The 16096-nt window shown below is 42.3% G+C and overlaps 2 protein-coding genes across 4 annotated transcripts in view; one reads left to right on the plus strand and one right to left on the minus strand.

Annotated features, from left to right (window-relative positions):
• The window catches only part of DVL1 (dishevelled segment polarity protein 1), a 106485-nt gene extending 104511 nt beyond the window's left edge, over nucleotides 1-1974 (plus strand). For 2 of the 3 annotated variants that reach the window (XM_067310854.1, XM_013956070.2), the window contains exon 16: nucleotides 783-824. In XM_067310854.1, the coding sequence (XP_067166955.1) occupies nucleotides 783-792 (10 nt within the window). In that variant the 3' untranslated portion in view covers nucleotides 793-824. Of the gene's footprint in view, nucleotides 1-782 lie in introns of all 3 variants that reach the window. The other variant, XM_067310853.1, reaches the window with a different exon arrangement.
• A 6571-nt stretch (nucleotides 1975-8545) lies between these two features.
• On the minus strand, nucleotides 8546-14347 carry TAS1R3 (taste 1 receptor member 3). The gene is made up of 6 exons (XM_013956058.2): nucleotides 14169-14347; nucleotides 12671-12971; nucleotides 11139-11918; nucleotides 10500-10703; nucleotides 10056-10176; nucleotides 8546-9471 (listed from the first exon to the last, which is right to left on the minus strand). The coding sequence occupies exons 1-6, from the start codon at nucleotides 14345-14347 to the stop codon at nucleotides 8546-8548; spliced, it is 2511 nt and encodes an 836-aa protein (XP_013811512.2).
• Between the last annotated feature and the right edge of the window lie 1749 nt (nucleotides 14348-16096).

A 16096-nucleotide genomic window follows, 5' to 3' on the forward strand; every position in this document is an offset into this window, starting at 1 on the left:
CTGTTACGGAGTCTGTGACTTTACTGACAATCAGTAGTGGTTCTACTTTTAAATCAATTTTAACTTTTCTGATCTCTTACTTATTATGATTTTTCTGTCCTACTTTGTCTTAAGGCAGAACTTATAGGACAGAAGGAAAAGACTGTCATTTTAATAAGGTATTTCTAAAGGGGTAAAGGCTGGGGGCTGAGCACCCAGGAAGCCAACATGTTTAATTGTCTCACATCTTTTGAAGAGTTGCAGTATACATGCTTGCTTTTGTGCGTGCGTGTGTGTGTGATGTGCTGTTGGCAGAAACTGTTCTGTGTCTTGTTGGTGTTTGCTGCTATGTTGAAATGACTGTATTATATCCTTCCATGTGTGTGGGTAACTCTGAAATGAGGCTGACAGTCCATAACATAAGTGTGGGAAAGTGTTTGCAGAGGAAATCAGGCTGCTAAATCCACCTCTGTCTGTGGGCTTAGAAATCCATGTCCGACCTGAACAGGCTTCATCCAAGATCAGGCATCTATTTCAGGCAAAATATTAAGTGCTCTGAATGTACTGACAGATGTGCTAATGGTTGGCTAATACTGTACAGCATGTAGAGCCTGCTATTTACGAAGAGCAATAGAATGTAAATGCCCATTCTGTGAACAGTGCAATACATAATGGCCATTGTGTGTGAACCAAAAGGCTTATTTTTCCTTCCCTCTTGTAGCGCACAGATGAGCTCCAGTGGAGGGACTGGTTTGAGTGAATGGAAAGCTAAGTCTGAAACATTGCTATCTCTTTATTTTCAGAAGTGAATGAAGACAGGAGATTTCCCAAATCCCATCCTTGCCTTTCAGTGCATGCGCATTTGTCTTTGTAATATGGGGGCCTTGGGGCTTAACTGTGCAAGTCCCTACTATTGGGTGAAGTACTCCCTGCAGAGAGAAGTGCCACTGAAGTCAATGAAGTTACTTACAGTAGGAAGTAATGTGCCACGTGGAAAAGGATTTAAAGGCTGGAGTCCTGCAAAACTGTCTGTTTCTTATATCAGGGCCTGAAATATAGCTCTTATTTTAATGTCGAGTAACTGGCACTGGCTGGGCTCTAGAATGTAAGATCTACCCCCACAATTACAATGAGAAGTAATGGGTTTGCTATACAAGGCATTAGACAACTTCACAACAGGAGTCCTAAATAGTGGACGTTTTTATAATTCTGCAAATGAGACCTTCAGCATCTGCCTGTGCTCTGCAGCTGGGCTCAGTCTTCAGGCATACCTGCCCACATCTTTTAACAGGGACTAACAGGTATGTTTGGAAGATCATAGAAATAAATGTGCAAAATAAACAGTTTGGGATGACACCTCCTGTCCGAATGTGGGGGTAACGCACTCACCTGATGTATTAAATTTCTGAGGTGCATGTTTTTCAGCAAATAGTCTTAAAAGCACTGCTGTTGTCTTTGACCTCCCATTAGTAAATTTACTTTTCAAAGTAAATAACTTTTCAAAGGTTACAGTCCCCTAGACACTTTATCCAAAGGTATATTGGATGGCAAGCAATGATGTACAGGCATTGACTTTTGATATTATTTTTGTTCTATTTGAATGGGCAGTTCCGTCTTAAAACTGACAGCTCGTGAGTTGATGTAATTGTTTTTGTTTTGCATTTAACTGGATTGTAATGAGATTGACTTAAAATTATTAATTCTAATCAGTGATTAGAAATACCTGTAAAGAATTTTATGTACAGTAGAGGAAAAATGTTACATGATTTTAAATAATGAAAACCCAGACTATCACCTATTCTAGAATTGGTTCTACTCAAAGAGTGACCTCTTACTAGCATGGACTGCACTGTTCCTGTTAAATGTCTATTGCATAATTGAATTCTTTTTTTGTAGATATTGTATTAAAACCCAAGTGTCTATATAGTTAATATATAGCTGCTTATGTGTAAATGCTATTTTAAACACTAAAAAGCTTTTAATTTTATGTGATAACTGCAATGTGTGTCTTCAGTTATTTGCACTACTACGTTATCTTTTATTCAGTATTGCTTAAATCTTACTCTCTTTTTTTTTTGTTGTTCCCCTGCCCACAAGGAAGTTATGTCTTCAGGAGAAGATTGTTCAGGAACTAAGGCTAGGAAACTGGGAGATCTGTGTTTTAATGGTACTTCAGAAGTGCTGGCAGATGAAAATATGACAGGAGCCCTGTAAATGTTCACAACTAAACTGGGTCATGGATGAAAGAGAAATGCTGAGACCTGACTCTCCCATGCAACTTAATGACATCTGACTGGAAGCACTAGACCCTGCCATTTATGAGAAGTGCTGTAGTTTTGATCTAACAACTAATATATTGGTGTAGAAATTGTGCTTTCTCCTTGAATTTCCCCCACCTCTTAATTACCAGGCTTCTCCCTCTCACAGACACCATGTTTGACAGGAGTAGGTACACAGGGAAGGCTGAAGAAATTTTGTGGAAATAAAAGACAGCTGTAAGACACATCATATTACAAAGATATCAGCTGGAACAAGTTTTCATGCCTGCAGACCCAGGAGATGAAACTGCTGGTAGAACCCATCAGTGTATTCAGCTGGTTCGCGTGAATATTCCTTTTGTTCTGGACTCTGCAAAAACTCCACCAGAGACAAGCTAGGATCATTAGGATGCCACTTTGCAGACTAACTGGTAAGCCTTAAACCACAGTGAATTTACTATGCAAGATAAGGGTACTCAGCCTTCTTGTAAGGTCTGAGTGGTTCATGTAACGAGAACATCCACAGCCTGATGGGGCAGATTCCCTCTTTTTAGCTGGTAGAGATCAAGCAGAAGGGGGAGAGACAAAGTAGTAATCATTATGGAGGCACCCATTATAAATGGCACAGTTCTGCAGGAATGTATATAAAAGACTGTGAGACAAAGTCTTGAAGAGCTTCCCATATTCTCCCTTTAAAACCATGTTTGCATAGGGTGCCTTACAGGGAGCAAAATGGTCTAGCCAGCCTTTTCCCAGTTAGGTGGCTATGATAGAGATCTGAATTTTGGACATACCCTTGCAGCCTATGCTTAGCATTGTATCCCAGGGCTTGATGGACTTCAGCTGACCCAGCATGAATTGCCTGCAGGTGACAGGAACTGGCTGAATGTTCTAATCAGCTATTCCCCCCCCCCCCCCCAAAAAAAAAAAAAAAGTCTATCATGCCTATAGCTTGGTCAGAAAGAGGAGCAACGGAGGTGAATTTGGTTTTCCTTCTCTATTCTGGAAGGCTGATCAAAAATAATTTACTGCTGCTATGTTATGAAATCACAGCACTGAAGTGAGGAATACTGCTGGGGTTCTCGGGTGCAACTATATGCTTGTGAAGACTTGCAACCATCTCCAGAGACAAGGACTCTCAGGCTTCAGGTTAGATTTTGCTATCTTTAATGACACTGAGGAGTACTTTTGTCAAATGTTTCACGCTTTCCTCGAGTATTCTAGGAGAATTTTGTATGCAGGTAGCCACAGAAATCTAGGATGGCTATTTTGGTGATGCACCAAACACCTTTTTATCCACTCAATGGATAGCTGTAAAACCTTTAAGTGTAACATGACGAATAAAAGAGCAATATAGCTGCTTGTCAAGTGGGTGGGGAAAAAAGCAGAAAAAAACTTAGTGATGTTTTACTCCTGGATATTTACTTTCTATTGTCTGGTAGAAATGTGAAGTAATATGGAAGTTGTTCCCTTTTCAGTCTTCATGGTTGGCCACTTTACACTGACACAATTTATGACAAAATGAGTGTAGAATAATATTATTTAATGGATGTAAAAAATACTCTGAAAAGCCTTTACTAAAATATTTCTTTAAGAAAGAAAATACTTGTTTTTGGTTAGTTGCTCTATTTCAGTAACATGAAATCAGTTTTTTAACTATTGCATTAGATTCCAATTGTACCTTTGCCAGGTTTGTGAAAGGATCAGTATGATGGCATTGGTTAAAAAGTGTGGATCAAGTTATGTCCTTTGCTTTTGATGAACTGAGGCCCAGTTCATCAACTTTTAACACCTGTGTATGCAACTTCATTAGGTTAGTTCAAATAAGTCACAGCAACTACTTTGAAAGACCTAGAAAATGTGGACTTGGGTAAAGCAAAACAGCAGCAGCTTTTGCACAGAAGTGTTGTGAAGCTGTTGAGTGCTTTGTGATCCCTAAATATACTTATGGTGAAGTACAGTAGTGTTATTTCACCACCACCTGCATTCTAAAAGTAGCCAGCAGAACAATTCTCATACTGGTAGCAACACTTAGCCTCTTCTGTCCTGGATCATTGTCCTTTGATCATGTTGACGCAAGAGACTGAAAAGACAAGAGAAGAAATAAAATGGGGTGGGTGTGTTGGGATGGAGGAGAGACAATTATGAAACTTTCTGTCTGTTCCTACATACCATGTTAGGCCCCTCACTGCAGCCAAGAATGATGAATTGAATACAGGATAATCGCTGGCATTTTAGACATTCCTGGTTTCTGGAACCCAGTATAAGGGGTATATAAGTATAAGCAACAGCTGTGGTCAGTCACACCTTACATTATTTCTGAGCTTCATGGGCACATTGCCCTTGTCTCTCTCCCCTGAGTCTTATGCCATTGTGGGGGTTTATTGGTTGGTCACAATAGCTTACTTCGTCAGACCTGTTAGCTTTTTGTCCTTCCAACAGAGCAACTCATTCCCCTCTCCCATTGTGTTCTGCTGCAGCTTCACTGTGAAGTTTTAACATGCTCTGTTTCAAAGAACTCTGATCTCATGTGCCTACAGAACTCAAAAGCACTACCTGCTGTTTCATATCAGGATGTTTTAGGAACAGTTCTGAACAGCAAAGCACTTTGCAGACAGAAATGGATGATCTTTGTGAAAAGCAAAATACTTTTACCAGGGGACAGGAAGAGAGACAGGTACCTCACAGAGAATTCCAAAGATGTCTCATGCTTTCCATCATAGGATATAGGCTAATTCTCATGCAAAGACTAAGCCTGGCCTCCAAGAGGAGCTGTTGGGGCAGCCCCTACCTTCACCCTGGCACCCAGAGCGCCTACCTGTCAGTGCAGCAACTGTCCAAGGTTCTGAATGTGCTGCAAGGCTCCTTGGCAGGGTGTTTGGGGACAGTCCTAGGGAAGAATGGACCTTTCCTATTTGTCCCCCAGCCTGAAAGAGGAAGAAATCCATTTACATCTGTTATGTTTCCTCTTCTCCCCTGATCTGAGAAAAGAACTTGCTAGGTAGCAGATGTAGTTTCAGACTCTGACTGGTGTAGTGCTGCAGCTCACCAGAAGGCAGTTGCTGTCCTGATGTTAACTGTTACTTATCTGTTATTGGGCTCAAAACCAGATAGCGTGTATGTGCTAGAGAGGCAACCCTTTGGGATGGGGTTTAATAGCTGTGCAACCCATCCAGGCTGCCATCTGTCTGATCAGTAGGAATGACAAAATTGACATGTAAGTCAATTGGAAGAACAAACTACCTCAAGTGCAAATGCCCAAGTCAGTGGATAGCAAATAAAGACAAACCTGAGATTGTTTCTGTAACAGCTTACACAGTTCAATGGAAATGTGTCTTCACCTGCAAAGCTCCTCAGTTCATAGCATATTTGGTTGCTTTCAATGTGGTTCAATACTTGCTTTCATTTAAGTTAAATGAGATTTTGCTATTGGCAAAAATAGGTTCAAGCCTTTTGCCCCAGTGATACTAGAAGTAACTCTTTACCAAGTAGCAGCTAATAAAGGGTATGTAGAGTAAACTTCTGTGTTAAACAGTGCTACCACTGTTAGCTGTCAGTCACATGCTGGCCACCAGCAGTCCAGCTGGCAGCAATTGGTAGTCCCCTGAGTGTTAACAGCGTTCAGCTGGTGGCCAGATAAGTTTTCCCTCATTCATGTGTGAGGTGGCACACTAGGGTGGAGGTGTGAGCTGAGCTGGAGAGTGAGGCAGAAACATGGATGGTCTTAGAGTTTTGGGGGAAGTACTCAGGCAATATGTGCTGTGCTATCAGTGGTGCTTGTTGTCACACACAGCCTAGCCAGAGAATATCAGTTACAGCTATATTGGGGAAAGCACCTGCTGTGGATTATAACTGTGACTCTCTACCCTGGCTTTAGTAGCCTTGAGGCCCTAACTGATTCCTGGCACTTTCAAGCAAAGAGGGACATCCAGTGCCTGGAGGAAAAGCCACTTCTATTTCCAGGAAATAGAAAGGTATTTCTGGAGAGCTGTTTTACTCCAGTTTACTCTGGTTTTACTCCAGAAATTCAGCTGTGCAGAAAGTCCTGACTAGAGGGTGTGGCTGTGGCTAATAGTGAAGGGAACCTGGATGGATGGTAAAAGCAGGTAGACTGCTAATCAAAGATGACTTTTGCACAGACAATAATAGGCTTGTAGAAGTCTTGATATGCAGTATTCTCTAATGGTAAAGAGCTTGTGAGATTTACAGAGGGTTCGACCCATACCTTCCAATGAAACCCCCCACTCAGCACTATAGAGGATCTTCATTTTTTCTGTAACTGATATCCAAACCTTCATATTAATAAGATAAACTAGATATTAACTTGTAAAGATTAGCAAGGGGCTTCTGTGAGGGGGCTAGTCTCTCTTTTTTTTTTTTTTTTTAACAAGTATTTGTCATCCTTTCTGAAACGATCACTGTTACAGTTCTTTGTAAATTAGATGTTCAATGGAGCAAACTGCTAGCCTTTTTGGACATAAAAGCTCCTCTGCTGTTCAATGAACAGGGGCCATTTTACAAATCTAAATGCAAGTTAGAGATACTTGTTCTTACTCAAATTGTTTGGCTTATTTTATCCCCTCTGCAGATTGTCCGAATGGGAAGAAGTGTTTCTGGTGATCTTTGCATGTATTTTGAGAGAGGAGGAACATTTTGCTATGACCTTGGATAGTATGGTTTGCACTTCATTTCCATGCATCTTATCTTCATTTCCATGTTCTTTGCAAATTCATGTTAATGAAACACAAATGAGTGAACTGACATTTGAATGGGTAATATACTCTTCATGTCATGCATACAGCTCCCTTTACATCTCAGAATGATTTCTATGCATTTTGTGAGAAAGTAGTCAAGAAAATTCTAGTGGAACATTTTTCCATGGAAAATGTTAGTTAACTGAAATTTAAACATTGGCACTGGAAGATTTAGCTTTTTGTTTCACAATAATGACATTAAAACCGCATTTCAAAAATTTTGTCTTATCATTCAACAATATGTAAGGACTAGTTCTCTGTTAATATGCTGCAGCAGAATACTGGTGATGTTGTGAACTAGAAGAGGAAAGGTTGTCACCAGCAGCTTTAATTAATCTTTCAATCTTTTATGTTATTTAGGAGTCAAAATAATCTGTACTTCTTGATATAATCTCGGTTCTTTCCTCATACTTCAGTTCACATGTGTACTCTTTACCTATGTTCTTACCTTCATTATATACCTTTCAGTTTTCCTGTAAACTTCAAAGATGTGCAAAACTCACCTGGTGCCATACTGAGAAGTCAGAGTCACTCTTTAAGTATAAGAGAGGGAAACCCAGAGACTCCCATTGTGGAATCTTACAAATAAATCTTATAGGGACAATGGGGAAGGGGTCATCTTAAGGATCCTCGTGGCCATTAGAACCAGACAATTGCATCACCTAGAGGTTTACATGGTGAAAAGTTTGCACTGGCTGTAACAGTCAGAAAGGGGACTCAGAGCTGTAGAACGTCATTAACTCTATTTTTAATAAAGCCAGTGCAGAAATACACATAGATGCATACAAATTATAGTAACAGAGCAGCGTGTGAGCCCTTTACTTCTGTCTATAAATCCACTACCTCCCACTCCTCAGCTGCTTCCTGTATCTAACAGGAAGAGAGACCTGCATGGGATAAGCATTTTTCTGATATTGCTCACTCTGAGAAGGGCTTTATAGAGGATCTTATCTAGATAGATACTCAGTAACAATAGGTGACGACAGATATTTCTATTTGTGGTCTATAATCTTAAACCTTTTCAGATAATTCCCATCTGTTCTTCTAATGATTATTTCTGTGCTGTTGAACACACTTGCACATTCTTACCAGGCCTAGGAAAGGATTCATGGATATATCTCAGAAGAAGTAGTTATTTAGTTAATCAGAAATGGGAAACACAAGCAGTCTTGACAGGAAAGTGGTCCAGGTGAGGCTTTCAGCTCAGTCTGGCAGATAAGAGATTCATATAAATCATCCGTACTGTAGGTTGCCTGCAACCAACTGAACCTGAAATGCTTTTGGCTTCTTGTGGATTATGAAACATGATTGGCTACACAGAGGATGGTTACTGCTTTGCTGGGAGCATTTTACATGAACTTAGAGAGTAGAGTTCTATGCTTTTGCAGCTTAAAAGATTCTACTCCTAGTGCTCAGCCTACTGGATACATCTGTACTTTATATGGTGATCTCGTCTGGACCATGGCTTATGGTGTCATAAACAGAACCATCTCGTTAAAATACAGCCAGCTACTACTGAAGAGCAGCCGACAATGGGTCTGGTTTATTGTCCATTTATTGAGAGTCTTCTTCTGGCCCCTCTTTGATGGAATTCTGGAAATAATCCACCATGTTCAAATCAGGCTTAAACAAGATGATGTAACATTTAGGGATGTAGTAGGTCCCCAAGATACCCAGACTGAATGTCAGAATAGTAGCAATCTGAGTAACAGACCTGAGGACTGTCTTCAGTGTGGCAAAAATGGCAATGAAGAAAATCCAGATGATGAAATAGATTAGGATGGCAAATGTGATCCCCCTGGCAATATTGTACTTCTTACCAGAAGTCTCTACCATGAATGTGCATAGGAAACAGACAAAGGCTAAGCAGCCATTGTAGCCGTGCATCAGGGCAAAAGCAAGCCAGGACTCTGTGTTACACACAAGCAGAACTTCAGTAGGCAGTGACTTGTAATCACGCACCATGTAGTCAGGGCCCAGGTGAAGATAGCAGAAACAGAACAAGCACTCAGTGAAGAGGCACAAGGTAACAAGAAGCCAGGCTCTCCTCTGAGTCACCCAGTGCAAGAAAGTGGGGGCACACCAGGGAAACTCTGTTACAAGGGTGATCTCAAGGGACTTGACGAAGAAGGTGGAGAAACAAGCATTGAGGCACAGGGCATAGACTATCTGCTGCATCATACAAAGGTTGTTACTGGGCTTCCCTATGTAGAGACAGGAGCTGAGACACAACAGTATGAGCGTGAACAAGGCAAAGAGGCTCAGTTTGCCTCCAGAAGCCTGCACAAGGGGTGTCTCAAGATTTTTTAAAAAGAGCACCGCTGTCAGACAAGTCAGGAATATGATGATGGACATCAGCATCAGCAAGCCAATGGTGAGTGTCTCATTCCAAAAGAGATATCTTTCGCTGCGGTCATAACATTGTGTGCTCCGGACAGGGGACCACTGGTGCTCTAGGCAGGGAATGCAGGTCGAGCTCTCTGCAAAGTAGCAGTGAGAAGGTGATGACCTCCTTCCACTGGAGTACTGCTGCCCTGCTGCAGGCAGTTCTTGAGGAATAATCACAGTCTTGGATTGGGCAGCTGATTTGGGTCCTACTTTGCCCACTTCCCCCCCCTTCCCAAATGTATTGGGTCTCCAAAGCTTGTGACATTTCAGCCTTCTCTCCTCTCCTCCATCCTCCCCACAAAAGGATCTACATATTTCTTGGCTCAGTTTCCCTTCACCAAGAAGGATTACCAGCTTCCAAAAGACCCCAGAATTTTATTATACTCTTATCTTCTACCACTGACCCCAGAATTTCATCACACCCTTCTCTCCCACCTCTGCCTGAGATAATACATAAGGGCAGCATCTGTATTTTTTTCTTTGGAATCAACAGAGAAAGTTTCCTATTGAAGTCCTGTAGAGCAAGACGACACAGCAGAACATAATGGAGCAAAAAACTGTCCCAGCAGTGTCTCTTTGAGGAAGAGCCCAGAGCCGGTCACTAGCAGCTCTGTGAACCTGTGTGGCCTTAACCAGAATAGGGACAGTTAAGCTCGTTGAATTTCACAGACCTCACCTTTAATGCTCCAGAAGGTGTTTTCTGGACAGTCTGTACAATCATAGCAGCAGAGGTGGAATCCTTTTATTCGTCTGATTTGTCCTGGTTTGCATTGTCTGAAGCATTCAGATGTAGGCTCCTAAACAAAAGGGATAATGAATGTCGGCTAAGGCACTTTAAGCAGAAGTATCTTATCCACAAACAGATTAGAGGAAATTGTGCTGGGTTAGGATTACAGCTCTTCACCTGTGTCTGAGTCTACACAGTGCTGGCAATATCTGTTTCTGATTTTGAACTATGGAGATGAATTACACGTTTGCAGGGGAACAAGAACTGGGTCCAGTGCAGGTCTTGAAGAAGTAGCATATAGGCTAATAGCTCCTTATGAATAGCCCTGATAAAGCAGCAAAAAGTTTGTTACTTCATTCCTGTGATTGTTCTTGCTTTTCCCACCCTCTTTACCTTTTTATCTGCCATGTGAAACTGAATCTGGGACTCATTGATGTACAGGGACTCTTCGTAGTCACCTACAGGCAGATACGTAAGGGTACAATTTTTCCAGTGCCAGAATATAAGCTTGTAGCCCGTGTTTGTGCCATGGGATTGGTCAAATCTAAAACTTTGGCCATTCACCTCGAATGGGAGGGTATTCATGAAGTTCAGCAGCTGAGGAGAAAATGGAGTCAGACAATTAACAACAGATATTGGTAGAGCTGATGTGCTTGGTTGGAGGGTGATAGTGCAGGAAGCTAATTTCTGGCTGAAATCAGTTGTCCCCTTATACAGGCTAAGATTGCAGCCATCAGGCTTCTGTCTGTATTATCAGCTGTTCTATCTGTTATGCCAAGTCCAGTTAGTGGGAGCCAGGACGTAGCCTTGGGGAGGGGAGAGGGGGATTCAGCCCTCACCAGAAGCAGAGAAAGTGCAGTGTGCTCATGCAAGAGATGAATTACTGGGGGAGTTGTTGAGGTTGTATCATTCACTACCAATGCAATTTGCACTCCAGGGCGGGGGAGTCACCCCCTCCCTATCTGGCTGTGTGCAGTTCTGATGCGTAGATTGATTGAAAAATTGCTGTTGATCCTCCTGACCTTTGCTTACCTGCCAAGATCTGATGGTTGCTTTGGGACACTCTTCATGGGTGCACCCCAGGGCTCTGTGCAGTGCAGAGGCCACACTGTAAACTGCAATGTACACTGGTTGTATCTGTGAGTAGCTTAGCATGGATGAGATATCATGCAGTGAGATGCGGTCACACTGTTTGCAATGTGTGCCCAGTATGTCAGAATTCATGAGATGGCTGAATTCTGTAGACTCCTGGCAATAGCTGTCCTGCTGAACAGAGGTAAAGAGGTCAGAAACATATTTCTGGAAGCCATGGACTGTGCCTGCTTTCATAATAAAGCCTAAGACTGTCCCTATGCTCTGAATGTTTGGGATGGAGGTAGTTATATCAGACAACACCCAGGCTTCAGTGCCAATCCAGACTTTCTTGCTCAGTCCCATCCTGATGCTGTGTTCCAGCAGGGCCTGGGCTGGCTGACTAAAGGCAAAAAGGACAATGATGTTGACTTTGGTCTTGTTAATTAACTGAATGGTCTCTTCCAGTTGACTTTTGGCTTTGGGATCTGCCAGGTCTGTAGGAATTAGCCCTTCATAGGCAATGCAGATGCTGTGGTTTCTGGCTGTGCTTAAGAAGAGTCCCTGGGCTCCTCGGCCATATTCATCATCACTTCCAATGGTGGCAATCCAGTTCCATCCAAATTTGTTCAGCAGCAGGACCACAGCTTCCACCAAGTTCTTATCACTGGGAACAGTTCGGTAAAAGGATGGGTACAACTCCTTGTTGCTGAGTTTTTCACTACTGGCTCCATAGCTGACCTGCAAGTTGGAAAGTGAAAGAGAAAGAGAAGCAGAGAGTAAAGTTGAAGGAAGCATTCACAGTCCAGATCATGTTCCGCTTTTGCTCAGTCTTGCTACACTAGATTTTCAAAGGTGCTGGGTTAGGACAGCAGGAAGGAAGGTGACCTCGTCTAAGGGGATAGATCCATCGAGGCTGTATTTACTGAGAGGACTATAAACTGTCGCCTTTCACCTGCTCCCAGTAGCATTGCCACATATAGCTGTCTCCTTTCACAGCCTTTTTTTGTCCATCATCACAGCACCAGCCCTTATCATTAATGAGAATCTTAAATAGCTACTTGCTACAAAGTGTGACCTGCTCCAGATTCATTAATATCCTGGTTCAGGGCTACGTTTACCTGACCATTACAGCGCTCTCTACTGTGATAACTGAGAACTTCCAGTCACAGATATATTTTCACTGGAGCCTGCCTGTTTTACACAGGGAGCTCTGATATTCCCATTTTACATGGAATACTGAATCACAGAGCCGCCTGAGTTACCCACCCCCTCTCTGGGAAGTTAGACACTAAAGTGTGTTCCAGGAGGGAGGTTCAGTGACTTACTCAAGATCACAGAGGAAATGTGTGGCAGAGGAAAGACTGGAATCTATGCTTGTAACAGTCCTAGGTCAAAGACCTAGAGCATAGGCCATCTTTCCTTTCACTGTTGTTGATCCAAACCCTTCCCTCCATCAAAAAGGAGTTTTCATTTCCAGAGAGTTTCTCTACCTGTGGGATCAAGAAATAGCTGAACAGTTTGGCGGTCACCAGGCAGAGATCTGACTTATGTGGTCCAATCACAGCAGTCACACGAGGCTGGTAGTCAGTGTAGTTGCACAGGACTCCGATGCTTGTTGTGCCGTTTTGGGTCAGAAATAGTAAACTGGGCTGTAAGGCCACAACTGGCTCAAAGCAGGTGTCATATATGTCATAGCCCAGCTTTACTCCTGGGAGAAGTGAAGTGGAATTGTTGATCTGATCAATGGCAAATTTCATCCCAAGTGCCCATATTAACCCATCTACAAATAACCTGCAATAAGAGGAGACAAGGAATTATGTGAAGCCTGGTCTGTCAGTGCTGTTATAATGGTGACCAGCTTATTGCATGATCTTTGAAATTTTAGCATCCTGTTTGCTGGCAAGCCAGATGTGCATGGCACTATCAGCAGAGCATCACTGTATCTATAGCCTTTTTATTTTGATTGGAGGGGCCCTGAGCATCTCTCAAAACTACTTAATCTTGACTATCAGCAAATGTATCCTCTGTGCTTCACAGGAGAAGAAACGGAGACATATAGAAACCAGTATGTTTAGATCAGAGGATGTCTGGAAGCGTCAGAACTCAGTCGACCTTCTGCTCTTGGCTTTGTGTACTTCAGCCATGAAGCCAGTGGTTCCCAAAGTGCTGTCCATGCTAATTCAGGTGAGCTAGCCAAAGATCCCCCTCCCTGAGCTTTTCCTCCACTGTATAGTTCAATGTGCTAGGCATATTCCCTGCCACGTGGTACAGCCTTGTGGCATGCAAAGGTGGAAAGATTTTAGACCATGCTTTTCAGAGGGAGGGTCCTTATTTCTGTGCTTTGTTGCTGCCAAAGAACAAGGTAGAACACTGGCATGTCTTTTTTATTCTCTTCACATACAGATCTAAGTGGTTAATGATATGATGATATGAACCACCTTGGTATAACTGATGATGAAATACTGATCTTAACTCTTTAAGCACCAGCAAGCATGCAAACCGGGTGAATTTTGTCTCCTCCTTTGCCTTGTGCACAGTATTCAATGTCTTTTTACAGTGTAAAAGGCTATAGCACTATCTCAATATACTTCATCTGCCTGCAGAGTGCAGTGCATATTTCTCATTCCATCTGAAAGCAAAGGCAGCATTTACACCTTTGTGTAAGTACGTTAGATTCAAAACACTAAGGAAGCCAGTGTCACTAAAAGCTTTTATCAAAATGGGATTGGCTCCAGCTGAAGTTTTAATGCATAGTAGCATCAAGAAAACACAAAAACATTTTCCGTTTCAGAATCAGAAATTGTCTTGGTGATGGTACAGTGCACCAGTGCTCCAGCACCATAGAACTAATCTTTGTTTCCATCTCACCTTTTACATCATCCTGTGAGACTAACAGTTGCTATCAGAAGGACTATTCTCTTCCCCTTTCTTTTCCCAGCCCAAGTGATCAAATTTATCATGTGCTAATGAAGCTAACATTCTTCTTACCTTTCACACGTAACTAAAGTAGGTTCTGATCGTGCCGTCAGGTTTATGGTATCCATTCCAAAAGGGAATAAGCCTCCTATGATATAATCACCAGGCCTTCTAAACTGAGTTGATAGGCATGTGGGTTTGAGGGCTACCGTACAACCAAAGCTCAAGCACAGCAGCAGGTCAGGGGCCATCGGTTGTCTATTTTGAGGAAAATGTTTCACAGAAACCTTCAAGAGAATGTGGGAGAGGGAGCAGGGCAAGGGATCCAGTCTCAGCAGTTCCTGGGAGGTCTTGTTAAATAGAACTCAAGAGATATAAAAATACCGTGGAAGAATTTGTTTAGCAAAAGTGCATTAAATGTGTAACTCTACACTCAATAGATATAGTCAAATATGCAGCAATGTCCTGTGATTGTAATCGGTTGCAAACCATAGGCCCAATCCTGGTTTCCTGTACTTAATGAGTAGCCTTTACTCAGTGCATCTCATTGGCTTCATTGTCGCAACTCTGGAGATAGGAGGACTAACTTGCAGGAGAATAGGTTGGAAGGTTAGGTGCCCCATTCTAACTTGGATATTTTGCATTAAGAACCCCCAAACCAAACAAGAAGCAACATTTATAATGGAATATGTTTGCAGAAATTGTCTCTGTTCACAAGTTTCACAAACGCCTGGGTTTGTGACTTGTTTAGTGCTGGGAGCAGATTTAAAATGGTACAGGTTGTTCACCAAAAACTTTTGGCAAGGAGAATGAGCTTTGATAGGAGCAGGACCCTACAAACTTAAGCCTGCCTGTTGGAGAATGTTTCCTATTGTCACAATACAACCATTACCCAATGTGGTGGCAGAGGAGGAAAGAGCACTATTTACTTGCTCACCAGCATTGCTTCCGGCTACTGTCTGGGGTTCTCCCTGGCTGTCTCTGATCCAAACGTTGACTTGCTGGCTTAAAGTGCTAGATCATAGCCAAGGCGGCAAGGGTAATTCACTTTCAATGTGTTTCTGTGTCCCATTCGTTTTATATCTGGAATTTGTAACAAAGACCTGGACCCTGCTGTGCTGAATGCTGCATGGCTGTAGAGTGAGTGGGTGTCCTTCCTCGAGAGCATGCAAATCAGTGAAGGATGGGAGAAAAGGAATAGTGTTCATCCTTCATTTTACAGACAGGGAAACAAATAACAGAGAAATCAAGAGTTACGTTTACAAAAGTCTCTGGGCTTCTAAGTGCTGAAGTCACCTTGAAAAATACACTTTATGTGCCAGAATCACTTAAGTGCTTTATAAATGCAATTTAGTGGGACGTAGGCCTTGCTGGGGTCACACAGGGAGTTAGGGCTTCCTGGCATATGTCACACCATCATCTGCACAGGACTGTGTTTCCTGTGATCTGGAACCTATCTAGCACAGACACTGTCTTCCCTCTGCCTGCTCACTCAGCTATGGAAAGTGATTGCTTGGATAAGGAAACGCCTGAGTTTTCTGAGAAGTAGGATCTGTTCTTCCTGTCTTTCGCTTCCATGGGTTGTCAAAAAAAACAAAACAAAACAAATTGTTCACAGTTGAGGAAGTAAATATCCTGCGACTAAAACTATCCATGCAATACAAATCAATCTCCAGGAAGCATAATTTGTGACAATCACTGAGTGCATTGCTTTCTGACAAATGCAGTGTGCTACTTTCCAGAAGGGCTTGCCTGATCAGTCATCTCATGGTGTTAAACAAATTGCCTGGATGTAGCACACCAGTGTGCTAAAAAGCCAGCAGATAAGAGCTTCTCATTGCAATGCCTTAGGCCAGTAGCAAACAGGAAGGGCTCTTCTATGTCCAAGGTGGAAATCTTTAGTCTCTTTGTTTGGCTGTCTTTGTGCTTTGGTGTATTCACAGTGGTTATTGTTCTATCACTGTCACCATAGAAGGGCTATAGAAAAGGATGCTTTCTAA

The sequence above is a fragment of the Apteryx mantelli genome, chromosome 26 (assembly GCF_036417845.1).
Source record: "Apteryx mantelli isolate bAptMan1 chromosome 26, bAptMan1.hap1, whole genome shotgun sequence".
Classification (NCBI taxonomy): domain Eukaryota; kingdom Metazoa; phylum Chordata; class Aves; order Apterygiformes; family Apterygidae; genus Apteryx; species Apteryx mantelli.